At 43.4% G+C, this 13,332-nt stretch overlaps 1 protein-coding gene across 1 annotated transcript; it reads left to right on the top strand.

Moving 5' to 3' along the window:
- The first annotated feature begins 499 nt into the window (after nt 1-499).
- LOC126930245 (transcription initiation factor TFIID subunit 13) lies at nt 500-12,764 on the top strand. The gene is made up of 4 exons (XM_050747102.1): nt 500-530; nt 1,391-1,469; nt 8,406-8,503; nt 10,877-12,764. The coding sequence occupies exons 1-4, from the start codon at nt 504-506 to the stop codon at nt 11,045-11,047; spliced, it is 375 nt and encodes a 124-aa protein (XP_050603059.1). The 5' UTR covers nt 500-503; the 3' UTR covers nt 11,048-12,764.
- The last annotated feature ends 568 nt before the right edge of the window (nt 12,765-13,332 follow it).

The following is a 13,332-nucleotide window of genomic DNA, read 5'->3' as shown; positions in this document are numbered from 1 at the left end:
AAAAAAACCTTCACAAAATTTTAAATGCTTAGTCTTGGGACACCATCTCTTGGAAATTTGTGGTGAAGCACAGCATCCCCAATAATTAACACAGTGCGTAGAAACGGTGGAACCACAAATCTTTAAAATGATTTAAAAGCATTTGTGTCAGATAAAGCACCGCTGGCTAGCCCTCCTACGATCCATAGCTTCGCAGTCCCCAAACAGGAAGCCGTGATTCAATACACAGTAGCAAATTTAGGGGTGACACGCCACCTAGCCCGTGATTTCCTTTTCTTTGTTAGTTTTCAATTCCTTCAGGGTTACAGGGAGGAGCTCCGGCCTCCTCCGCTAGAGACTGTCGCATTTCCGCCGCTAGGCCGGAAAGCACCACCGTCCTCCAGCAGGCCTCAGTCAGCTAGGCCCAGCTCCAGCCCCGCCCGTCACCGGAAGTGAGGCGGCGGAAGTAGCGTAACCCGCTGGGAGCCTGCCGGGGGTACGCTGTGGGTTGGCGGGCCAGTGGGATGGCAGATGAGGAAGAAGACCCCACCGTGAGTGACCGTCTGTGTCCCAAACCTCTCTTTTCTTAACTCCTTCGGGCTCAGTAGCGGAGGCAGAGTTCAGGATCGGATCTGCTTGCCTTAGTCAATTCAGCCGACAGAATTCGGGGACTTCACTCCCTAAGGATTGATCATTTTAGAAAGTGGGGAAGGACATGAAGGAAGAGTAGGTTTTGTGACCCCTTTCCCCTTGATTTTGGTCTGTATTTGCCAGACACTGAAACACGTACAGAATCATCAGAGGTCAAAACGAACATCTATTAGCGCTCACTATGAACCAACAGTTCAATTGTTAACAAAACTGTACTTACTGTGAAGTAGTGGGAAAAGAATGCATTGAAAGACAGCCTGGATTTCAAAATCTCCATTCTCTCTAAGCAAGTTATTTAACTTTGAACATCAGTTTTCTTGTTACAAAATAGGGTTACGGGCTTACCTAAGGAACGTTTTTAGCACCGTATATGCAAATGCTTAGTAAATATTAGTTTTGCTTACTACAAAATCTACAAAGGTAGACTTTGATTCAGTATCAACTGTTTAACAGTAACAGTAGCAATAGACCACCTTAGTTGTTTAAAAATAAAACCTATGGTCATTAGAACTCTTACACGTAGAAGCAGTAGGAATATTTGTTAGGAACATTGTAGAAGCCATTTTTGGATGAGTTGGAAGTTGGACTAGATACATAGGCTCCTTCAGTGCTAAGTTTTCCTGTTTTTTTTTTTTTTTTTTTTTTTTTTTTTCCTGTTTCCTTTAGGCTTTGTTGCCTGTTAAAAATGAAAAAAAAATGTTATTATTAAAATATCAAATGCAAGGCAATTATTTGACATTTCTATATATACATTTTTTAGTTTGAGGAAGAAAATGAAGAAATTGGAGGAGGTGCAGAAGGTGGACAGGGTAAAAGAAAGAGACTTTTTTCTAAAGAATGTAAGTAGTATTTGACAATGATTTTGTTATAGATGATGAAAACTTTTGGACATGTCCTTTCAAAGTACATCTATTGCTTTGAATGTTTCCCTGTAGTGACAATATTCTCAGACTAGCCTATCAAATTCTGTTTAGCTTTTGAATCAGTACCAATCCGTTTTTTTTTTTTTTTTTTTTTTTTTTTTTTTTTTTTTGAGACGGAGTCTCGCTCTGTCGCCCAGGCTGGAGTGCAGTGGCGCGATCTCGGCTCACTGCAAGCTCCGCCTCCCGGGTTCCCGCCATTCTCCTGCCTCAGCCTCCCGAGTAGCTGGGACTACAGGCGCCCGCCACCGCGCCCGGCTAATTTTTTGTATTTTTAGTAGAGACGGGGTTTCACTGTGTTAGCCAGGATGGTCTCGATCTCCTGACCTTGTGATCCGCCCGCCTCGGCCTCCCAAAGTGCTGGGATTACAGGCTTGAGCCACCGCGCCCGGCCAGAATCAGTACCAATCCTAACCCCAATTATATGTGTGTGTATGTGTGTGTATAAATTGCTTTTTAGGTGAGCAAATGTGGTTCGTGTTTTAATTTAGGGCAGAAGAACATACCTCCATTAGTTTTCCTCTTGCCTTTGCAGCAGTAGAAACAGAGGCTTCTTTGACTGTAAGCCACCGGTAATAATGGATCCTGCAACAGGTGTTGAGGGAGAGTAGCAAGTGAGTTGGGGCTTGGGCTTTGGACTAAGGCCATGTACAAAGTAAGAAGGTGGTGAACAGCTGGGTGCAGTGGCTCAAGTGATTCTCCTGACTCAGCCTCCCGAGTAGCTGGGACTACAGGCACGTGCCACCACGCCCAGCTTATTTTGGTATTGTTAGTAGAGACGGGGTTTCACCGTGTTGGCCAGGATGGTCTCGATCTCTTGACCTCATGATCTGCCATCTCAGCCTCCCAAAGTGCTGGGATTATAAGCATAAGCCACCATACCCAGCTTCAGGGTCAGTATATCTTTTTTTAAGAAAAATTGTTTTCTTAATTTTTATTTATTTTCTTAGAGACAGGGTCTCACTCTTCTATCACTGGGTCGAAAGTACAGTGGCATGATCACAGCTCACTGCAACCTTGAACTCCTGGGCTTAAGTGATCCTCCCACCTCAGCCTCCTGAATAGCTGGGACTATAGGTACATGCCACCATGCTCAGTTAATTTTTTTTTTTTTTTTCTCTCTGAGATAGAGCCTTGCTGTGTCGCCCAGGCTTGAGTGCAGTGGCGTGATCTCGTCTTACGGCAACCTCCACCTCCTGTGTTTAAGCAATTCTCCTGCCTCAGCCTCCTGAGTAGCTGCGATTGCAGGCATGCGCCACCATGCCCCGGCTATTTTTTTGTATTTTTACAAAATACAAAACGGGTTTCACCATGTTAGCCAGGCTGGTCTCAAACTCCTGACCTCAGGTGATCCACCCAACTCGGCCTCCCAAAGTGCTGGGATTACAGGTGTGAGCCACCTTGCCCAGCCATACCCAGCTAATTTTTGTATTTTCAGTAGAGACTAGTTTCACCATGTTGGCCATGCTGGTCTCAAACTCCTACCCTCAAGTGATCCTCCTGCCTCAGCCTCCCAAACTGCTGGGATTACAGGCATGAGCCACTACTCCCAGCCAGATACTCTATTCACAGAGGTTACTGATGAAAGATCTGTTCTCCTGAACCTTAAAAAAAAAAAGTTTGCAGGGGACTGGATACAGTGACTCATGCCTGTAATCCCAGCACTTTGGGAGGCCAAGGTGGGAGGATCACTTGAGGTCAGGAGTTCTAGACCAGCCTGGCCAACATGGCAAAACCCCGTCTCTGATGAAAATACAAAAATTAGCTGGGCGTGGTGATGTGTGTCTATAATTCCGCTACTGGAGGGCTGGACACAGTAGCTCATGCCTGTAATCCGAGCACTTTGGGAGGCTGAGGTGGGCGGATCATGAGGTCAGGATATCGAGACCATCCTAGCTAACACAGTGAAACCCCGTCTCTACTAAAAATACAAAAAATTAGCTGGACGTGGTGACACATGCCTGTAGCCCCACCTACTTGGGAGGCTGAGGCAGGAGAATCGCTTGAATCTGGGAGGCCGAGGTTGCAGTGAGCCAAGATGACACCACTGTGCTCCAGCCTGGGTGACAGAGCAAGACTGCCTCTCAAAAAAAAAAAAAAATTCCAGCTGCTTGGGAGGCTGAGGCCGGAGAGTCACTGGAACCTGGGAGGCAGAGGTTGCAGTGGGCGTATAGAATTTCAAAGCATTGTCTGGCATTTGTTTATGCCTTTATAGACCCTTTAACCAAATACAGTTTACATACTTCCCATAGAATAAGTTTCCCTTTTCCAGTGAAATATATTTTCTGTCTGGTGAATTCTGCCCATCAAAATGTTAGTGACAAAATATCTTCCTCAAAATATTTAAACAAAAACAGTAAACTTACAATGGAGAATTCTGGAAGACACCATGTTAACCCAGTGATCAAAACATCACTAATAATATACAGTATATTGACATGTACCCCTGATATGATGCATTAAGAGGACACATCACCTTGGTATTCTTCCTGGTAATGTCTAACTTCAATCTAATGAGGAAACATCAAAGAAACCCAAATTCACGGGTAGTCTACAAGATAACTGACCAATATTCTTCAAAAGTGTCAAGGTTTTTTGTAAACAGTGGTTTCATTAAAAAAAAAAAGGTGTCAAGGTTTTGAAAGATGAAAAAGTTGAGGAACTGTCAGAGAATAGAGGGAACTAAGGAGAAATGACAACTAAATGGTATGGGAACCTGAAACAAAAAGGACATTGGTGGAAAAACTCGTAAAATCTGAATAAAGTCTGTACTTGTACCGATGTTAATTTCTTAGCTTTGATGACTCCCTATGGTTGTATAACATGTTAACATAAGGGGAAGCTGAATATAGGGCATATGGGAACTGTGTACTATTTTTGCAACTCAGCTGTAAATCTAAAATTATCTTTTTTTAAAAAAAGGCAAAAAAAAAGCACAGAATCCAAAAAACTATTGGTTCCTGTGTTTGTTTTTTTCCTCCTGTTTCTGGACCTAAAGACTCTTGCCATTGTAAATCCTAGGGACATGTCTATCTCAGGCTGGTTTCCAAGTCACCCTTTTCTTCTGTAGGCCTGGCCTACTTTCTTCTCTTTGTACTTCTACTAGTTTTTACTTCTTCTAAATAGAGAAATTATTCTTAATTTACTCATTTCTTCCTTTAGAAGTATTCTACAAGTATCTTTTTGTAATTTTTCTTTTTTTTTCTTGAGACAGAGTCTCCCTCTGTCACCCAGGCTGGAGTGCAGTGGCGTGATCTCGGCTCACTGCAAGCTCTGCCTCCTGGGTTCACGCCATTCTCCTGCCTCAGCCTCCTGAGTAGCTGGGACTACAGGCACCCGCCACCACGCCAGGCTAATTTTTTGTATTTTTAGTAGAGACAGGGTTTCACCGTGTTAGCCAGGATGGTCTCCATCTCCTGACCTCATGATCCGCCCACCTCCGCTTCCCAAAGTGCTGGGATTACAGGCGTGAGCCACTGCGCCCAGCCGTACCTTTTTTTAAAAAAATAAAACTTAGATACAATAAATTGTGTAAGTCTTAAGTGAACAGCTTGCTGAATTTTATGTATACTATACAGTCAGCCCTCTATATCCATGGGTTCTGCATCCATGGATTCAACCAACCTCAGATGGAAAATATTCAGGAAAAAAAAACTGTGTCTCTATTGAACACGTACAGACTTTTTTTCCTGGTCATTATTCCCTAAACAATATAATATAGCAACTATTTACATAGCATTTACATTGTATTAGGTATTGTAAGTAACCTAGAGATGATTTAAAATATAGATAGGATGTGTTTAGGTTATATGCAAACACTATGCCATTTTGTATCTGGGATTTGAGCATCTGAAGATTTTGGTATCCACGGGAGGTCCTGGAATCAAGCTCCCAAGGATACTAAGGGGCAACTGTATACACGTGCGCACACACACACACACACACACACACTCACACACTTGTAACCACTACTAAGATCAAGATAATAAAACACTTGCAGCATTTGACAGAGTTTCTTACCATTTACATATATGCCTTTGAGAATCTGATGAATGTTATAATTATTCCCAGAAAAATGCCCATGTACAGATAATGTATAAAATTTTTCTGTATGATTTTAGGGTGGTCTCAAGGACTTTTTTTTTTTTTTTTTTTGAGACGGAGTCTTCCTCTGTCGCCCATTGGAATGCATTGGCGTGATCTTGGCTCACCGCAACCTCTGCCCCCTGGGTTCAAGCGATTCTCCTGCCTCAGCCTCCCTAGTAGCTGGGATTACAGGCGAGCGCCACCACGCCCCCCTAATTTTTGTATATTTAGTAGAGACGGGGTTTCACCATGTTGTTTAGGCTGATCTCAAACACCCGACCTCAGGAGATCCGCCCACTTGGGCCTCCAGAAGTGCAGGGATTATAGGCGTGAACCACAGCGCTGGCTTGTCTCTGGACTGGGAGTTTATAGGTGATAGGATAAGAACCTATGTGGATTTCAGCTGAGTATGGTGGCTCACACCTGTAATCCCAGCACTTTGGGAGGCCAAGGCAGGAGGATTGCTTGAGTCCAGGAGTTCGATACCAGCCTGGGCAACAAGGTGGGACCCTGTCTCTACGAGAAAACAAAAATAAATAAATTTTTAGAAACCAGTTCAAAACCAGCCTGGGCAACATAGCGAGACCCCTGTCTCTAGAAAAAATTTAAAATGGCTGGGTGTGGTGGCTCATGCCTGTAATCCCAATAATTTGGGAGGCCAAGGCAGGCAGATCACTTGAGGCCAGGAATTCAGGACTATCCTGGGTAACGTGGCAAAACCCTGACTCTACTAAAAAATACAAAAAAATTAGTGGGTGTGGTATCGCATGCCTGTAATCCCAGCTACTTGGAGGCTGAAGCTCGAGAAACTCTTGAACCTGGGAGGTGGAGGTTGCAGTGAGCTGAGATCATGCCATTGCACTCTATCCTGGGTGACACAGTGAGACTTCCATCTCAAAAAAACCCCACAAATTAGCACAGGCATGGTGGCATGTGCCTGTAGTCCCAGCTGCTCACATGAGCCAGGGAGGTTGAGGCTGCAGCAAGCTGTGACTGCAACACCACTCCAGCCTGGGCGACAGAGCCAAGACTGGCTCAAAAAAAGGGGAGCAAAAAAAAGAATTCATATGGATCCTGTCTGCCCTAAACTACAAGTACCAACAAGTGCGATGCTGTTGTGGGTATGAGGAAAGACCTGAACCAGATCAGCTGGGTTCAAACTCAGGTTCCATCTCTTACTAGCTTTGTGACCTTGGGTAAATCAGTTACTGCAGTGCTTTAATTTTCTCATCTATAGAATGGGGATAATCAATAGTATCTACCTCAAAGGATCATTGTGAGGATTAAATGAGTTATATATGTAAAGACTTATGAGAGTACCTGGCATATAATAAGGACTATATACGGTTTATCTTTTGCAGTTTTTTTTTCTGTATATTAGACTTCTCTCTCTATGATTATTATTATTATTATTTTTGAGACACAGTCTCTGTCACCCAGGCTGGAGTGCAGTGGCGCGATCTCAGCTCACTGCAACCTCTGCCTCCTGGATTCAAGCGATTCTCATGCCTCAGCCTCCCGAGTAGCTGAGATTATAAGCATTTGCCAACACCCCCAGCTGACTTTTGTGTTTTGTTTTTAGTAGAGACGGGGCTTCACCTTGTTGGCCAGGCTGATCTCAAACTTCTGGCCTCAAGTGATCTGCCTTAGCCTCCCGAAGTGCTGGAATTACAGGCGTGAGCCACCATCCCGGCCTTCGCCCAGCTAATTTTTGTGGGGTTTTTTTGTAGAGCCAGGGTTTCGCCATGTTGCCCAGGCTTGTCTCAAACTCCTGAGCTCAAGCAGTCTAGTTGCCTGGGCCTCCCAAAGTGCTGGATTACAGGTGTGGGCCACTGCACCCGACCTAGACTTACCTTTTTCATTTCCTATGGTTTCCTCCGATGAAGCCTGAAAGGGCTTTGCCAGCAGTTGTGTTGATCTAGGAAATGTCAAAATTCCTTGTAGTAAGCCCTCTGCTTTCTAATTTTGATTACCGTGTTGCTTCCTGTAAGAAAGTATTTGGGGCCAGGCACAGTGGCTCACGCCTGTAATCCCAGCACTTTGGGAGGCCGAGGCAGGTGGATCACGAGGTCAGGAGATCAAGACCATCCTGGCTAACATGGTGAAACCCCGTCTCTACTAAAAATACAAAAAATTAGCCGGGCGTGGTGGTGGGCACCTGTAGTTCCAGCTACTCAGGAGGCTGAGGCAGGAGAATGGCGTGAACCCGGAAGGTGGAGCTTGCAGTGAGCCAAGATGGTGCTACTGCACTCCAGCCTGGGTGACAGAGGGAGACTCTGTCTCAAAAAAAAAAAAAAAAAAAACCTATTTGGAGAACTTTCTCTCATGTCTTTTCCCCTATGGTAATATCAGTAAAGAATCTGCCTTTTTTCCAATGCCCCTCTGCCATGCCCACACACAAAAACTGCCTCCAAAAAAGGCTAAGCTGTTGCTGTCTGTCCTGTCCCCTGCCGGAGTTTCCTACTTAAAGGTGTTCTGCTGGGTCAGGGACTGGTAAGTAGATGATAGAGATTAGGAAAACACTGTTTACCTTAGGGTTCAGTAGCTCGGAGGAAGGAAGAGTTTGGTTGGAGGCTACATGGGAACAGTTGGTCATCAGACTGTCCTTAAACGTTTTACACCAGAATCCATACTTGGAGATAACAAATACAATGTAAATATGTTTTTATACCAATATTATCTATAACTTGGTTCACTTCTAGTTTATTTTTTTAAAGCATTAAATTGTTAAATCTATAAAAGTAAAGAAAAGTGATTGTTCTTTTACAGTGCGATGTATGATGTATGGCTTTGGGGATGACCAGAATCCTTACACTGAGTCAGTGGATATTCTTGAAGATCTTGTCATAGAGTTTATCACTGAAATGGTAAGATTCTTTCCTAACTGGTCTTACTTAATTGAAGAATAGATTTGAAATATTAAACTTTAGGTAAGAGTAGAACTTATGTCATCCCTTTGAAATAAGCTATCCATTTGAGTGCTTGTTTGCAGAAGTTATTGGTTACTGTTTATCATTAAGGATGGAGGTTATACATACATATTCTATCCCCACTTCTTCCTTTTATTTTTTGAGACAGAGTTTCATTCTTGTTGCCCAGGCTGGAGTGCAATGGCGTGATCTCGGCTCACCGCAACCTCCACCTGCCAGGTTCAAGGGATTCTCCTGCCTCAGCCTCTGAGGAGCTGGGATTACAGGCATGTGCCACCACGCCTGGATAATTTTGTATTTTTAATAGAGACAGGGTTTCTCTTCATTGGTCAGACTGGTCTCGAACTCCCGACCTCAGGTGATCTGCCAGCCCTGGCCTCCCAAAGTGCTGGGATTATAAGCGTGAGCCACCGCACCTAGCCTCTTCCATTTTTTATAAGAACATAATTTTAAAATCCTTGAATAAAATAAAAATATTACCCATAATGCCATTATCCAATATAGGTTTATTTTTTTCTCCTCCTTTTCCAGTATTTAAATATATACGTGTGTGTGTGTGTGTGTGTGACAGGATCTCACTCTGTTGCCGCAGCTGGAGTGCAGTGGCATGATCATTGTGCACTGCAGCTGAGACCTTCCAGACTCAAGTGGTCCTCCCACTTCAGCCTCTCAAATACCTGGGACTACAGGCATATGCCACCATGCTCTGCTTTTTTTTTTTTTTTTTTAATTTTTTTAGTTTTTTTTTTTTTTGAGACAGAGTGTCGCTCTGTCGCCCAGGCTGGAGTGCAGTGGCATGATCTCCGCTCACTGCAAGCCCCGCCTCCTGGGTTCAATCCATCTCCTGCCTCACCCTCCCAAGTAGCTGGGACTACAGGCGCCTGCCACCACGCCAGGCTAATTTTTTGTGTTTTTAGTAGAGATGGGGTTTCACCATGTTAGCCAGGATAGTCTTGATCTCCTGACCTCTTGATCTGCTTGCCTTGGCATCCCAAAGTGCTGGGATTACAGGCGTGAGCCACCGCGCCTGGCAAACTCTGTTAATTTTTAAATTTTTTGTAGAGACGGGGTCTCACTATGTTGCCCAGGTTGGTCTTGAACTCCTGGGTTCAAGCGATCTAACCCCTCAGCCTCACAAAGTTCTGGGATTACCAGTGTGAGCCACTATGTCCGGCTCAATGCCGTATTATTAAGTATTTAGCTTCTATTTTTTAGTCATTAGAAATAATGCTATGATAGGTCTTCAATTTTACACAGGTGAGTATATAATGACAGGGGATGAGATTTATTTGATTTTTAGAAAATCCACCAATATTTATTGGGTATTAAGATGGAGGAGGACACAAAGCATAAATGAAATGGGTGAGTACACAAAATGATAAAATTATTTTATACAAATGAAGACAAAATCTACATATATCAAAAAACAGAAAAGGAACAATAAAGTTGACATTTTAATGTCCTTAAGATATTTTTTTGGCTGGGCATGGTGGCTCACACCTGTAATCCCAGGACTTTGGGAGGCCGAGGCAGGTGGATCGCCTGAGTTCAGGAGTTCAAGACAAGCGTGGCTAACACAGTGAAACCCCGTATCTACTGAAAATATTTAAAAAAGTAGCCGGGCGTGGTGGCGGGCACCTGTAGTTCCAGCTACTCAGGAGGCTGAGGCAGGAGAATGGCGTGAACCCGGGAGGCGGAGCGTGTAGTGAGCCGAGATCGCGCCACTACACTCCAGCCTGGGCGACAGAGTGAGATTCCGTCTCAAAAAAAAAGATATTTTTTTAAAGTGCCTGTGAAACAAAAAGGGGAACATTGCTAATAACCCACTAGAAAATGGACAGAGGGGCCGGGCGCGGTGGCTCAAGCCTGTAATCCCAGCACTTTGGGAGGCGGAGACAGGCGGATCACGAGGTCAGGAGATCAAGACCATCCTGGCAAACACGTTGAAACCCCGTCTCTACTAAAAAATACAAAAAGCTAGCCGAGCGAGGTGGCGGGCATCTGTAGTCCCAGCTACTCGGGAGGCTGAGGCAGGAGAATGGCGTAAACCCGGGAGGCGGAGCTTGCAGTGAGCTGAGATCCGGCCACCGCACTCCAGCCCGGGCGACAGAGCGAGACTCCGTCTCAAAAAAAAAAAAAAGAAAATGGACAGAGGACATAAGTAGAAAGATAATTCACAAATGAATAGCCATGATATAGCCATAATAATGAGAGAAAATCTTCTACCTCACTTGCAATTAATAAATGCAAATTAAAACAGTAAAATATTAGATTGTAAAAAATTAAATATAATATGTTTCTTTGTAATAGACTCACAAGGCAATGTCGATTGGAAGACAAGGTCGAGTACAAGTTGAAGATATTGTCTTCTTGATTCGAAAGGACCCAAGAAAGTTTGCCAGGGTTAAAGACTTGCTTACTATGAATGAAGAATTGAAACGAGCTAGAAAAGCATTTGATGAAGCAAACTATGGATCTTGACACTTTTTGTAGTTTCTGAAAATTACCATCTGGGGAAATCATATATAATAATTGTATATTTTCTAAAGTAAGGTTCTGATATCTAGCCAGGTAAATGAAAGACAGAGAAAGTTTTCAGCCTTTATTTTTATGCCTTTGATTTTAGAGTGATATTGATGTATTTAATTGCCTGCCTTTGTATTACCATACTTGAATTACTTACTGGGGTTTAATGACCACACATAAGTCAATGTATCTTGCAAGCCATGCCGTTCCTTCTGACTTTTGACTATCGAAAGGTTAAAGTAGTATTTATCTGTTAGGTATGTTTATGCCCTTGTAAGCTATACTGTAGCTTTTTTTTTTTTTTTTTTAAAAAGTCTCGCTCTGTCACCAGGCTGGAGGGCAGTGGCACGATCTCAGCTCACTGTAAGCTCCACCTCCCAGGTTCAAGTGATTCTTCTTCTTCAGCCTCCTGAGTAGCTGGAACTACAGGTGCCCACCACCACGCCTGGCTAATTTTTTGTATTTTTAGTAGAGGCGGGGTTTCACCGTGTTAGCCAGGATGGTTTCAATCTCTTGACCTCGTGATCCACCTGCCTCGGCCTCCCAAAGTGCTGGGATTACAGGTGTGAGCCACCATGCCTGGCCTACTGTAGCTATTTAATATGTGAAATCTAAATGGCATTTTTGACTCAACAGCTCAGACTTGTACTTCATGTAGTCAGAAGTTTTTAGACAGCAACTAGTTTATTGTCTAGTTTATTATTAAAGAAATGAACTAGGCCAGGTGTGGTGGCTCACGCCTGTAATCCCAGCACTTTGGGAGACTGAGGCAGGCAGATCACTTGAGGCCAGGAGTTCGAGACCAGCCTGGCCAACATGGCAAAACCTTGCCTCTACTAAAAATTTAAAAATTAGCCAGGCATGGAGACATGTGCGTGTAATCCCAGCTACTCGGGAGGCTGAGGCAGAAGAACTGCTTTGAACCCAGGAGGCAGACATTGCAGTGAGCTGAGATGGTGCCATTGCACTCCAACCTGAGCAAGAGAGTGTGACTCTGTCTCAAAATAACAAATACAGATAATGAACTGGTTTGCATTTCTGTTAAAGAGATGATAGAAGAAAATATAGTTTTTTGTGAGAATGTTTGTATCTCTAAAAAGATAATCTGTTTTAATTTTCTTCAGATAACAAGTTATTATTTTTTAAGAAATCAAGTTTCACATGAATAATGCTGTGTTGGAAGGCTTTTTGATTTAAAATCTTTTCAGATTTATAACATCCTGTTAAGTTTTAGGAGAACCCGTTTTCCCAGATCAGATTCGAGCTTCTAAAAATAAATGCTTTCAGTAGCAGGAATGGCATTGCTTAAAAAGCTCATGGCAGGATAAGCATTTGGGTTAGTGTTTTATTAACATATTTGTAAGTACTTGTTCATTGTGGAAATGTGTCCTTGAGTAAAACCATATGTGGCTATGGAAACCATGTTTGTAGTTTTGGATACACGGGTATTGTGTGTATTTAGTCTATTGTATTAAATTATTATTGCCCTTAGCTTAACGTAAGGATTACAATTGGATTTAAGTAGATCACTGAATGTTATTGTTTATGAAACTTAACTTTTTGTGTGCCACTTATAAACATGATCTATAAATCAGTGCTTGGGAAAATTTTACTTTCTTAATCTACTGATACAGGAATAAAATATGAACAGTTAAACAGGTTGATCCTTGAATCTGACTGATTTATGACTTTTTTTCCTCCCAGAATATTATGCCCATTACTGGTAATTGATAATTCTTGCTGCTTAGTCTAGCTGAAAATTTTTTTTATTTCAGTGCATATCAGGGTGAATCTTTTCATTTAAAAAAGCGGGGCTGGGCACCATGGCCCATGCCTGTAATCCCAGCACTTTGGGAGGCCTAGGCAGGAGGATCTCTTGAGCCCAGGAGTTGGAGACCAGTCTGGGCAACGTAGACCCCATCTCTACTAAAAATCAAGGCCAGGCACAATGCCTCACACCTGTAATCCCAGCACTTTGGGAGGCCAAGGCGGGTGGATCACTTGAGGTCAGGAGTTCAAGACCAGCCTGGCCAACATGTTGAAACCCTGTCTCTACAAAAAATACAAAACAATTAGCCAGGCATGGTGGCATGCCAGTAGTCCCAGCTACTTGGGAGGCTGAGGCGGGAGGATCGCTTGAGCCCAGGAGTTGGAGACCAGGCTGGGCAAGATGACAGGACCCCATCTTTGTGAAAAATAGAGCCAGGCACAGTGGTGTCCATTTGTGGTCCCAGCTACTC

This window comes from Macaca thibetana, chromosome 1, assembly GCF_024542745.1.
Source record: "Macaca thibetana thibetana isolate TM-01 chromosome 1, ASM2454274v1, whole genome shotgun sequence".
In the NCBI taxonomy this organism is placed as follows: Eukaryota; Metazoa; Chordata; class Mammalia; order Primates; family Cercopithecidae; genus Macaca; species Macaca thibetana.
This window is presented reverse-complemented; position numbering and strand designations above follow the sequence as displayed.

Bases quoted from the DNA above. Each gene is read 5' to 3' on its own strand.
- LOC126930245 (XM_050747102.1), top strand. From the start codon at position 504: ATGGCAGATGAGGAAGAAGACCCCACC. The intron at 531-1,390 runs GTGAGTGACCGT...TACATTTTTTAG, and splicing joins ATGAGGAAGAAGACCCCACC to TTTGAGGAAGAAAATGAAGA. The intron at 8,504-10,876 runs GTAAGATTCTTT...TCTTTGTAATAG, and splicing joins TAGAGTTTATCACTGAAATG to ACTCACAAGGCAATGTCGAT.